Source organism: Uloborus diversus, chromosome 7 (genome assembly GCF_026930045.1).
Source record: "Uloborus diversus isolate 005 chromosome 7, Udiv.v.3.1, whole genome shotgun sequence".
Lineage (NCBI taxonomy): Eukaryota > Metazoa > Arthropoda > Arachnida > Araneae > Uloboridae > Uloborus > Uloborus diversus.
The window spans coordinates 33,832,395-33,844,770 of NC_072737.1; the positions used below are offsets into that span (position 1 = coordinate 33,832,395).

At 31.7% G+C, this 12,376-nt stretch overlaps 1 protein-coding gene across 1 annotated transcript in view; it reads left to right on the plus strand.

Moving 5' to 3' along the window:
- The window catches only part of LOC129226441 (histone deacetylase 3-like), a 49,437-nt gene extending 39,996 nt beyond the window's left edge, over positions 1-9,441 (plus strand). Inside the window, exons 13-14 of the mRNA XM_054861043.1 lie at positions 552-718; positions 5,202-9,441. Coding sequence (XP_054717018.1) covers positions 552-718; positions 5,202-5,280 — 246 coding nt within the window. The 3' untranslated portion in view covers positions 5,281-9,441. The remainder of the gene's footprint in view (positions 1-551; positions 719-5,201) is intronic.
- Positions 9,442-12,376: the final 2,935 nt, after the last annotated feature.

The window sequence follows — 12,376 nt, forward strand, 5'->3', positions numbered from 1 at the left end:
CTACGAATGTAAGGAAAACTTTTTCACGAAAGCCTTTATGCCCTCAAATTCTAGGAAAAAAGGCGTGTAGAGACGCTGGAATGCTGCAGTGAGAAGACGAGTGGAGTGAGTAAGTCTCCTATAGTGTCACGTGTCCATCGTAAGCACATGTCCATTTTTGACCTGCAAATCACAGGAAATTATCTCATTTCAGCCGTTTTTTTCACTTGTATTAATTTCTGAATTAAAATTTTAACAAATAATTTCCTAATTTCTAACTAATTGCATTAATTTTGATTGACTCAACTTGATGAAAACATCTCATAACTTCATCAAGTGATATAGTTTTTAAAAACTTTATATTTTAGAATTTGTTTTTTTTTTTTTTTTGATAGAAGTTTATAAACCGGTTATAAGGTCACTCCGCTTATAAAGTCACCCTCTCAAAGTCCCGAAGGATGACTTTATATCGAGGTCCGACTGTAATGTTTTGATTACTTTTGTCCAGTAGCAAAATGTTTTCAGTTATATTTGAAGGTGTTTTAAATTAAGTGTTTTTTTTTATCTATCAGTATTTAGAAGCAATCACAAGAGCTGTGACAGAAAATTTGAAATGCCTGGTTCAAGCCCCCAGCGTTCAAATGCAGGACGTTCCTGATGACTTCTTCCGTTTGCAACTTGAAGATGAAAATGAGTCGGATCCTGAAGTGCGAGTGACACCTCAAGAAGCTGATGCCAAGTATGATTTGAGTTTAGTTTGTAAAAATATTGAAACCTGTAGTGTACCTTTATTTTCTTTGATGTTTAAAATTGAAGCATTTTCTTCATCAGTTAGCCAAGGGGGTGTGTGTTGTGTAACCTTAGAAAGAAGAAAATTAGTCAACTATCTCATTGAAAACATTTCTACGGAAAGGAAAAATCACATTTTCCAAAGCCACATGTAGTACATGGACTAATTAAATGATAATGAGAAAATTAAAATGATAATCAGTAGAGACGTACCGAGTAGCCGAGTACCGAGTACTCGGCCTTTCATTACTCGGCCGAGTACCGAGGGTACCGAGTACTTGGTTTTTCACTACTCGGCCGAGTTACTAAGTACCAATTATGTTTCAAGAACAACCACTGACACACATGTGATGAATTTTCAACTTATTGGAATAGTGTCCTTGTCCATATAATAGTTTTTAAAACTAAATTCCTGCTCAAATTTAATTAAGCATTATTTAAAAAATTTTGTTCATATGTCAAAAATTTTACAAAAAAAAATATTTTTTAAAATTAAAAGTAAATGAATAAAAGGTATGATTAATCAAGTTGGAATTAAAACAAATTATACCAATCTATTATAGTTCTAGTCCGCCAAACATAAATATTTTTTTAAAGCAAATGAAACAAATGTGCAGGAACACTGCAGACACGTGTTTCTGCGTTACAAGAAATGTCTTTTTCAGTGCATAAAATGTGAGCTAAAGAATGTAAAGACATTCAGCAAAAAATTCCGACTTTTGTCGGATGCCTTTAAATCTACGAGCTCACATTTTGTGCATCGAAAAAGGAATTCCTTGTAATGCCAAAACATATGTATGCACTGAGCTTTTAACGTTGTTTTATTTCCTTTTACTTTTTAAGCAAAGGTATTTTTATATTTCTTATAACTAATTTTTGTTTGTAGCAAAAATCCGTTCTTAATATAAAAATTCCATATTTTCTATACTTACCTTTTTTGCACAATTTTTAATAAATAAGTTTTATTAACTTTGGGGACATGTAAATAATGATTTATTTCATTGAAGCATTACAAACTTCATTATTCTCAAAATTTAAATTTGACTTGTAAATTTGAATTGTAAATGATTGCAGAATATTATATATGCTTGCACTTTTTTTTATAAATTTTAATATCTGTCTTGGACAATTTTGCAACTACTCGGTATTGGCCGAGTATCTGATCAAAATTTGACCGGGGTACCGAGTACTCGGCAAATTGGCAGAGTAGGCCGAGTACCGAGTAATTACCGAGTACTCGGTATGTCTCTAATAATCAGTCGCTAAACAACTGATGATGAATAAGAAATCAATTTAAAAAAATTGAAATGAAGGTTTGTTCATATCTGAGTCAAAAGATGAAATGCAATTCTTTTATAGTACACATTCTCTAGAAGAAAAATGCTTACTAACTTACTCTGAATTACGGGGGTGTACTGTTTCAAGGTCATGGGAGGTAACTATGAACTTCCAAAAAAAGTTTTATTCCTCAAATTGCGAGACAATATTGTACTATTGCATTAAAAAAAACTTCAATGTCTCTGTTCTCATTAGATGTAAGTATTTGTGCCTGCTCATAATTTTTCATCCAGTGAAATTCTGAGTCCCAGTTGGTAAATGGAGAATTATCCCCTCCCAAAAAATGTAAGTTTGGGGGCACCTGTCTGAGGATCCAAATTAAAAAATCAATATAAGGCCCCAATTACCTTTATTTTGATTTTCATTTTGAGATTGTAAGTATGTGATTAGGTGTAAGTGTGTGATTACTTTGTTTATTTCTGATCTTTATTTTGATTTTAAAAAATGGAATGGTATATAAGTATATAATTACTTTATTCTATTTTAATGTGGGAATGGTATATAAGTATATAATTACTTTGTTCTATTTTAATGTGGGGTATAATGGAGTGCCTCCTTTTCAGGGTTCGTAAATATCAGGATATTTTGGAAAATATATTCAGTATTTTGATACATATAGTATATTTGATATATGTCCGATATTTTCAATCAGCACAAACTAAAGTCTTCAAAATAGTAAATGCATCCTCAAATTACTCTTTATTTTCTTATAATGTTATTACAATATTTAGACTTAAAATTAAGGTGTCTTTCATTATTTATATCTAATATTTCATTTAGCATTTTTATTAATTTTAATAGAGTTAATTTAGCATTAGCTGTTTCACTAATTTTTCTTCTCTTTACAGTTATATGATTTTGGTGCACAGTCATAAGACATTTTCTTTTTTTCTGACCAACGTTTAATATTTAATTAGGCACTTTTAATATGAAATAAAAATGTTTCATTGCTAATAATTTTATGAATATAAATTAAAAAAAAAGGAATATTATATTACTTTGTTATATTGATGATGTAGTAATACATCATAAAAATATAGTTCATAACTTTTAGTTATTTTTAATAAATGAACAACATTACTATGATTAACATAATTTTTCTATTGAAAATATCGTTGTTGAAAAAATAAATATTGAAAATATCAAAATATCATGATATTTTCAAAATAAATATTGGATATATATTGTGATATATATCATGATGTATATCAACTGATGTTCTTCGGCAAACCCTGCTCCTTTTTGTCATTTGAGGTAGGATAAAACAACTTTTCCGTTATATTTTAAGTTATTTTTTCTTACTGGTTATGTTCGGTGGTTATTCATAACAGTATATATATATATATATATATATATATATATATATATATATATATATATATATATATATATATATATATATATATATATATATATATATTTTTTTTTTTTTTTTTGCTGTTTTCTTTGAAAAATTTCAATTATTAGGATTTTTTATCACCTTCGTTCTTTTTTGAATTTCTTTTAAAATTTTGAGACCATTGATTTGTTCTGTCTCATTTAAACTTCTTTTACATAAACTTAACATGCTGATTAGCTTAGCTTATGTATTTGGTGCATTTGTGCCTGCCTTTTTTAGTTTTGCAATTGTTCCTATCCTTCTTAACTATACCACTTGTTACATTTAGGCAATTCACTCGAAAAGTGCAATTTCTTGTTCCAGGCTCAGCAACCTTGGAATAGTGTTTTCCATTTCTTTTATTATTGTTGTTTATATGTCACCTTCTAAAGAACAAGACAAAATACATTTAACAGTGTTTGCAAATATGGTGTTATCAACTAGTCAAGTTTTTATTATCTTGGAAGGTTTGATGTCATTGGAAGGGAGGGGAACGAAAGAAATAGGAATGTCTAAAAATAAGTTTTGCACTTCTTAAGTAAAAAGGGGTGCATTTATGGACATTCAGTTTTACATCAAAAAACTTTTTTTTGGGGAGGGGGGTGAAAGACCACGGAAAATCTGCCCTGCGTAAAAACCACCGGCGGATAATCAAGAGTTTAGGTATCTAAGGACCCTTAACCTTCAAAATTCTTGATTTTTTGGAAAAAAAAATGTGTTATGCATAATTTAATTCTGAACAATTTGATACCTGATTTATTACCATATGCAAACCTTTCAAGTTATCGTGAAAATGCGTAAACTTTGCCCATAGAGATTTATGTTTACTGCAGCTGTTTAAGCCTCTTTTTCTCAGGTGCCGGTTTCTCGTTTTGTGCATATGATGATATCTTAGAAAGTTTCTTATGTATTTCCATAAAACTTTTCATAAATGTTTGTCTGATTTATTTTTATGATTTGAAATTAAATTTTAACTAAAAATGAAAGTTTTTACTGAAAAAAAAAATCTTTTTCATCCAAAATTTTGGAAAATTTTGATATTAACTTATGAAATAAAAAAAAAAATAAATTAAATAAATTTAGGTTCAGATCATAAAAATAAACCAGACAAACATGCACAAAACGTTTTACAAAAATATATTAGAAACTTTCTGAGATATATATATCGTGCACACAAAACAAGAAACGTGAGAAAAATAGGCTTAAACAGCTGCTGTTAACATAAATCTCTGTGGGGAAACTATACACATTTTTTTGATAACTTGAAAAGTTTTTTTGCTTATGGTAATAAATAAGGTATCAAATTATGCAGAATTAAATTAGGCATAACATATATTTTTTTCCATAAAGTCAAATATTTTGAAGGTTGAGGGTCCTTAGAGCCCTTAACTGTTCATGTTGGTCTGTTTAGAGATGTAAGTAGACTTTTCAATGTTTTGAGAAAAACATCTTTAAAGTTCAGATCCTTGGTAGGCTTTTATAATTTTTTTTCTCTAAATCATGCTGTATTGCAACACCAATTATGGCTACTAGTACCATCTTTTGCCCCAAACAGGAGAGAGGTTCTCCTACCATTTCTCTACTGGTTATCTCCAAATTTTTAATTTTGGCTCTTTGCTTCTCACTGCCTCATATGTGTTTATGCTTTTGTATTTTCACTCCCTCTCTCTTTTTCATGGATATGGGACATATTTTGTTAAAAAATCTCTCTTTGCAGGGTTGAACCTTCAAATGAATTTTATGATGGAGAGAAAGACCAGGACAGAGAAGCAGAAGCAGCAGAAACTCAAAAATAAAAGCTCACGATTGCAATTCATGTCAAAATTGTTGTTTTGTTTTGATAGGAGAAAGCTTGGGAGTACTTTGATAAATTTTGAGCATATTTTGTAATATATTTATCCTATAACGGTAAATTTGTATATTTTAGAAGGTATTTTTGTCTATAGATTTCTTTTTCGTTTCCAAAATTTTATTTTTTTCCCATCTAATGATACAATTAATTTTTTTTTGTTATTTTGTACCATTGATTTGTTGTCTCTTGTTTGTTGCTCAGCCAAATATTTCATGTTTTGAATACATAAGTTGATGAGTCAAATTTTATCTTAATAGAAAAGTTTATTATAACAGCGAAAAACTGAGTGTCATTTATCATACTGTCTAAAAATAATGAATGGTATGAAACTTGACACACAGAGTACTTATAAAACTGTTATATAATTATAAGTTTAAAATTATTGCTTGATCCTATAAAAAAAATATAGGTGACTTTTATTAGCATACTTAACTATCATCAAACTTGGAATACTAGTTAAGTAATTAACTAATATTTTACAGAAAAAAACTGCAAGTATTTTGTAACATTCAATGCAAAATATACGTTATACAGAAGAACTTTTCTCATGGATTGTTGTATTTTTTAAGCTGCATTAAGTGGTGGAATTAAATTCAGCTTAAAAAATACAAATATACTTGCAGTTGTGCCTTAAAAAAGTCAGTTTGCTTAAGTTGCCTTAAAAAAGTACTCATGGAATTTCTCCAGTAGTAAATTCAAATTTTGTAATAAAACTTAATACATTTTTAACTACTTCATTTCTTGTTTTTGTGGTAAACATATCGTAGACTTTTTCATTTATTAAGTATTTAAACGTTAATTTACTTATATATATAATATTTCAAGGGATGCTGGAAAATAAAGAAAATTAATTTAATGAAAATTAAATTATTATTGAATTCTTACTATTAGTTATTCTTCCTTTATTCACTTTGAGCAATAGTTTTGCATTTCTTTTTTTTTTCTTCTTCTTTTGCCCCTGCTCCAAACAAACTCAGATAGTTCCTATGATTGCAAACAAATAACTTTGTGCCAACTGTAAAACTTCTAACAGTAACCACAAGTTTTTCTCTTCTTTTTTTAAAGTATAAACCCAGATGGAAGATATTTTCATGCTCCCGTATTGTTTCTGTATATGAGTGATCTGAAATGTACACAATGAAATTCTTAGCAATTTTTAGCTTCTAATCATGTTGCTTCCAGTGAAGGGGATATTTATTTACTCTATCAAAGCAAGCATGAATTTGAAAGTAATAATGTGTTGTAATTATCAACACTTGCTACAGGTAAAAATAAATTTAAGTAAATAGACACAGATTTTATGAGTGCAAAATTGCATGTTATCAAAAATATTTTCTGTTTGGTTCACAATTTAAATTGGTTAAGTAAGCCCTTAATGATAATGGATGAACAAAATGTTTATTCAGAGTACATTATTACAAGGTACTCTTTGTTTAAACAAATTTCTGTTGTAATTTTCAGAAAAGCTATTAACATTGTTTTGATTAACTTTATTAAGCTGTAATTTTTATAAATTATACGAATGATTAAATGCTTTTTCATTTCTGTGCTATTTTGCTCTGATGCATACCTGCTAACTGTACTGGATTTTCCAGTAGTTTCCTGAAGTTTAAGCATGTCTCCCTGTCCCCAGATTTTTATTCAAAATCTACTGGATTTTATGAGTCTTTGAGAAAATCCCTTTATTTAGAGATTTTGTGAAAAAATCTCAGTAAAATTGTGTTTGTAAAGATTGTCCAGACAAATGCACTCCATGGTTTGGAAGCTTTTTGCTAAAATTCAAACTTTAGTACATCGAAATCTAGCAACGTTATCTGTGCTTATTAAGTTTGTTCAAAAATAAGCATCAATTGTATATTAAGCATTAATTTAACTTTTATTCTTCCTTTTCATGTTCCAATTAATTATTTTATGTGTATATATAGTAAAGAACTTCTATGTGCTTGTACTTAAAGGGATGTAAAAAATCTACTGGATTTTTTCCTTGAAAGTTTGGCAAGTATGTTTTATGTCGAAATAGAACAAATACAACTTAATGAGCAATTAGCAGGGGAAATTATGCTCAGACATTTTAGAGTTTCAAGAACCTCTTTTTCAGCTAAAGTGAATGAAGCTATATGGAAAAATTTGACTGAAAAACATTAACTATGTAATTTTCACTGAACGTTTAAGGCAGACAGCAAAGGATTTGTGCAATTTTAATTGTATGTGATTTCTATATTTATAACTGCTTTATTAGCGGCTGTCCTGCCTGTACATTCCAGTTACTGTTACATGCTAGAACTGACTCCTTTTTTGCTTTAGTGCAGTTTTAGCAATGCTTGACATTATTTTATTACACTCATGTTTGTGAAAATTGTAGCAACATGAAGGACTCATTGGAAAGGAATAAAATTTATTGCATATATTACTCACAGTGCTACAGATAAAGGATCAAAATTACATATCAACGAAGTAAAAATAATAGGCCTAAATTAATATCAAGTGTAGCTACCCTGCGCATCTAAGCAAGCCTGTACTCCTTTAGATATCCAATCATGGAGCTGCTGAATGTCAAACTAGGAATAGCATCCCATGTGGCTTTAGTCTGAAGCCAAAGTTCATCTATACCAACTGCCAGATGAGACACATGGGCGGGTCTCTGACCAATGCAATCCGAGACATGCTCGATGGGCGTCAAATCTGGAGAACAGGCAGACCAAGGAAGTCGCATAACCTGTCGTACACCGAAGAACACTTGTACATTAGGTGCAACATATAGACGTGCATTGTCTAGCTGAAACACTGCACCAGGAACGCTCTGAAGAAAGGGTAGTGTCTCTTGCATCAGAGCGTCCCTGAAACAGCGCTCACTATTGAGATTACTCGTAATTCGGACTAGATGAGACTGCCCTTGATATTCAATAGCGCTCCAGACCATGACGCCTGGCGTTATGCCGGTATGACGTCAGATTATACCCTCTGAGAGGTGACGTTCCCATGTGTAAAGCCTGACGCGTACACGTCCATTGTTATAGTGAAATCCACTATAGGGGATTCCTTTGCATGTAAACCCTGGTGCAGTAGTTGTTGACGAACCAAGGATGCAGCAAGTGTGACACCTGTAGCCATACTCCAACGTTGTGCTAGCGTACTGGAGGACGCTATACAATCCATCACAGCTAGGCGGGTGAGATGTCGATAATCCTGTGGCATCGTTCTCTTCTGTGGGCTGGTGCGATCCCTTCGGCTAATTTCATCGTCCTCTGTCCATCTTTTACAAATATGCATCACAGTTGAGGCATTACACCCCGTGCAGGCACAGATTTCTCTATACATAAATTCAGCTTCACATATTCTGATCAGGCGGCCCCATTCGAACTCTGTTGCTCGTTCGTATGACGCTCTGCGCTTTGTGCGAGGCATATTGAGTACTAGAGAAACATCTACATCGGGAGAAGATCATACACTGATTTCGAAAAACCTTTACAGCCCTTTACATACAGAGTCTACGCCGCAGTTCAGAGGGCGTTTCCCGGTCCACGCATGTGTGACATCTCTGTAATTCTAATCTTTTGCATATGTTATCCTGCCATACATTTCCTGTGAATTTCGGTGCATTTGCATAATTCCTTCTTGGTGTTGCATTTTTCACAAACATGAGTGTATTATTTCAATTTGTATATTCTTTTTCATTTATCATTCATGTGTTTGTTTTTATGATGATGTGAATTAGTTAACCATTTAAGAAAATTTATTTGAATGAACAGTCATTGCAACTTAAAAAGTTCAATGCTTTTAATGGAATATTTCTTATTCACATAAATATGCTCATTTTATCGTCGTTTGTGTTGTTAAGGAGCATATTTTAATATTTGTTAATGTTGTTTTCATATGCATTTAATTGAATTTCTATACATAAGATGTGATATATGTTTTTAAACTAAAGGCTTGTGTGGATGTTTTTAATGCTATGGAAATGTAATTCGTGTTATTGTTGCATAGGTTGAAGCGAAGTGAGTGGGTGTTTGAAAGAAAAAATGTATGCTCCTTGTTGCATATCTGTTGTTATTCATATCTTATATCTTGTATTGATTTCATGAAAAATGTTAGTAAAATTCCTCTAAAATGTTTATTCTTTCAGTTGAGTCTCTTTTATAAATGCAACACACATACACACTCATCACAAACAACAATTTCAAAATAACCATCTGTTTTTATGTATCCCTAGTAGTAGTATCAAAGACTTAAGTACTGTCACTGTGTGGGGGAGTAGGGAGAGTGAGACCTGAATGTCACCCATCGGGGGGGGGGGGGTGGCATCCAAAATAAATTTGGGAATTCATAAAAAATTCTTCAGTTCTGGAAAATTTCCCAAATATTTTAATTTATAACATGCAGTAGCATCACTACAGGGGGAGGGGATGACGCCCTTCGGGGGTTGGGGGGGGGGAAGAATCCAAATTGCGTTTATGATGGTTTTATGAGTTATAAAGACTTGAATTCTGACTTTCCCCCAATTTTCCTTTTATATTTAATCCATGAAATGCAGTAGCACCACTAATTGCATTTGCACCTGTTATACCCTTCTGATAAGGGGGGGGGGGCACACAAATAAACTTTAGAGTTTGTAAAAAATATAAATACTTCACTTCTAAAATGCTCTTCTAATATTTTTAATTCATCAAATGCAGTAGCATCACTAACGAATGATGTTTAAGCTGGGTGACAGTTCTGAGGGGCGACACCGAAATGGATTTAAGATGTTTCAAAAAATATAAATACTTCAATTCTGAAATAAATGTTTTTCAAAATATGTTAAATTATATTTTATCTATCATACGTTATTTTATTTTTCACAAGAAGTTCATCCCACATCTGCTCTAAAAATCTCTTGCTTTTCCTTTCGTTAAAATTAAAATCCTTTCACACGCACACACACTAAAGTACCTTACAAATGGAGTAAAAATTTACATCTCTGAAGCCAAGTTTTCATAAATAATTGATTTACTTTTTATTATTTTTATAGAGCATTGAGAGGTCCCACTGTTTTAAAGTGTGGAAACGTTGTTCCTGTTTGTGACTTCACCTTTTAAATAACCTGTCAACATTTGGTTAAATATTACACAATTAAGGAAATGAAGATAAACATCAAAAATTATTATGAAATTTCTTGTTTAGAATTTATTGACAGCTATTTAATCTACTAGTAATTGATCTAATTTTTAAATTTTTTTGTTGCCCGGTGTAGTTTTTTCTATTTTGGTCTAAATAACTTAATTTTCTACAAATACATCACACTGCAAAGTTTAGCCTTAATAACCTGTATAATCCAAAAATAAGGTACTCTTTTCTTTTAAATAAACTAAAATTATAAAAAGATGAATTATAACTTATTATAAAATTCTTTTTTAACTTATTATTCAACTTATTATAAAATTATAATAAGTTGAGGAATTAGTAACATGAAAAATAAATAAATGCAAATGACGCAATAAATTGCAAAATCAAAGGCAAGTTCCAAACAGAATGCGTTTCCTTGAAAAAAGCGAGCAAATATTTTGAGGAAATCAATATCTGTGGAGTCAAAACCAAAATAACTTTAAATTTACTCCGGAAAATACAACATACCCAGAAAGGGGGGGGGGGGGAGCGTGAACGATGACGCTTTTTTTCCAAAAGCCATTCTCCAATGGACGCATTCGTAACGTACATAGTATTTGATAGCTTTAAAAAAATCTTGCTATTGTGTAATGTTTTCATTATAGTACAGTAAAATTAGCTCAAAAAATGGCCAAACCCAAACATCAAAAAAAAAAAAAAAAGTGAAACCTGTTATAAATTACTTCTTACCCTTCCATCAAGAAGGGGTAAAAAGTCCCAGCACTTTGCGCGTCGGGTTTTTGGGGGGAAAGGGGGGGGGGACGAAATAATCCTCTGTTTAAATAAAAATAATTTCTATTACTTAAAAAAAATTCTCAAACCTCGCAGAAACTACTCTATAATAATAAAACAATAAACTCTCAAATAAAAAAAAGTGAAACCTGTTATAAATTACTTCTTACCCTTCCATCAAGAAGGGGTAAAAAGTTCCAGCACTTTGCGCGTCGGGTTTTTGGGGGGAAAGGGGGGGGGGACGAAATAATCCTCTGTTTAAATAAAAATAATTTCTATTACTTAAAAAAAATTCTCAAACCTCGCAGAAACTACTCTATAATAATAAAACAATAAACTCTCACAGAAAAAAATTCTAATTAACAGGGGTGCACAGGCGGGGGGGGGGGGGGTCCATAAAGCAGCTTTGCGTCATTGAAATTTTTAAGGCAGTTTTTCCGAGGGGTATTTCTTTCTTTTTTATAGACTTTTATTCTGGATGGGTACTCCGTCACACTTAAGGAGTGCGCCATCGCTTTGAGGGGAGGGGAACCCTGAATTTACATTCTAAAATCAACTATTGCAGTGAAGTTTACGAAAAAATTTCCCTGACTTAAACTTTTCCGAAGTACAAAATGCCTCACAATGATATGGTAATATCAGAATGATAATTCTAAAAGATCTAAGCGAGCTCAGTAACCAAATTATTTGTGACTAGAGTTATTAAACTGTTTAGAGCGCTGGAAAACAAAATTCCTGTGCAGCATAAAAAAAGTCCAAATTGACCAAAGCTTCCCTACTTCTTGATTAACTTACTTCAACTTTTCTACAATCTTTTGCCATCACCGTAAGGGAGGGACAAACCGGAATTGCCAATAGTGAGACGGGCAATGGCTGCAATTCTGCGCCCTCTAAGTCGGTGGGGGTTCTCATTTGCTAACACCAAGCTACCTCTTTTACGCAGCTGGTTATGTGAATTATGCTAAATATGTGGACATATACTTGCAACACTATCTGAAACTTTTGAGTACATTATGCGATAAAAAAAAATTTGATCACATCAAACATCAGCTATCCAACGATCTAACGCAGTGACAAATTCAGGTGGTCTAGAACCTATAGTGATTCAACGATAGAATAAGTCTTGAGATGATGAGATGTCGATAGATGAGAGCAATGAGCAATAC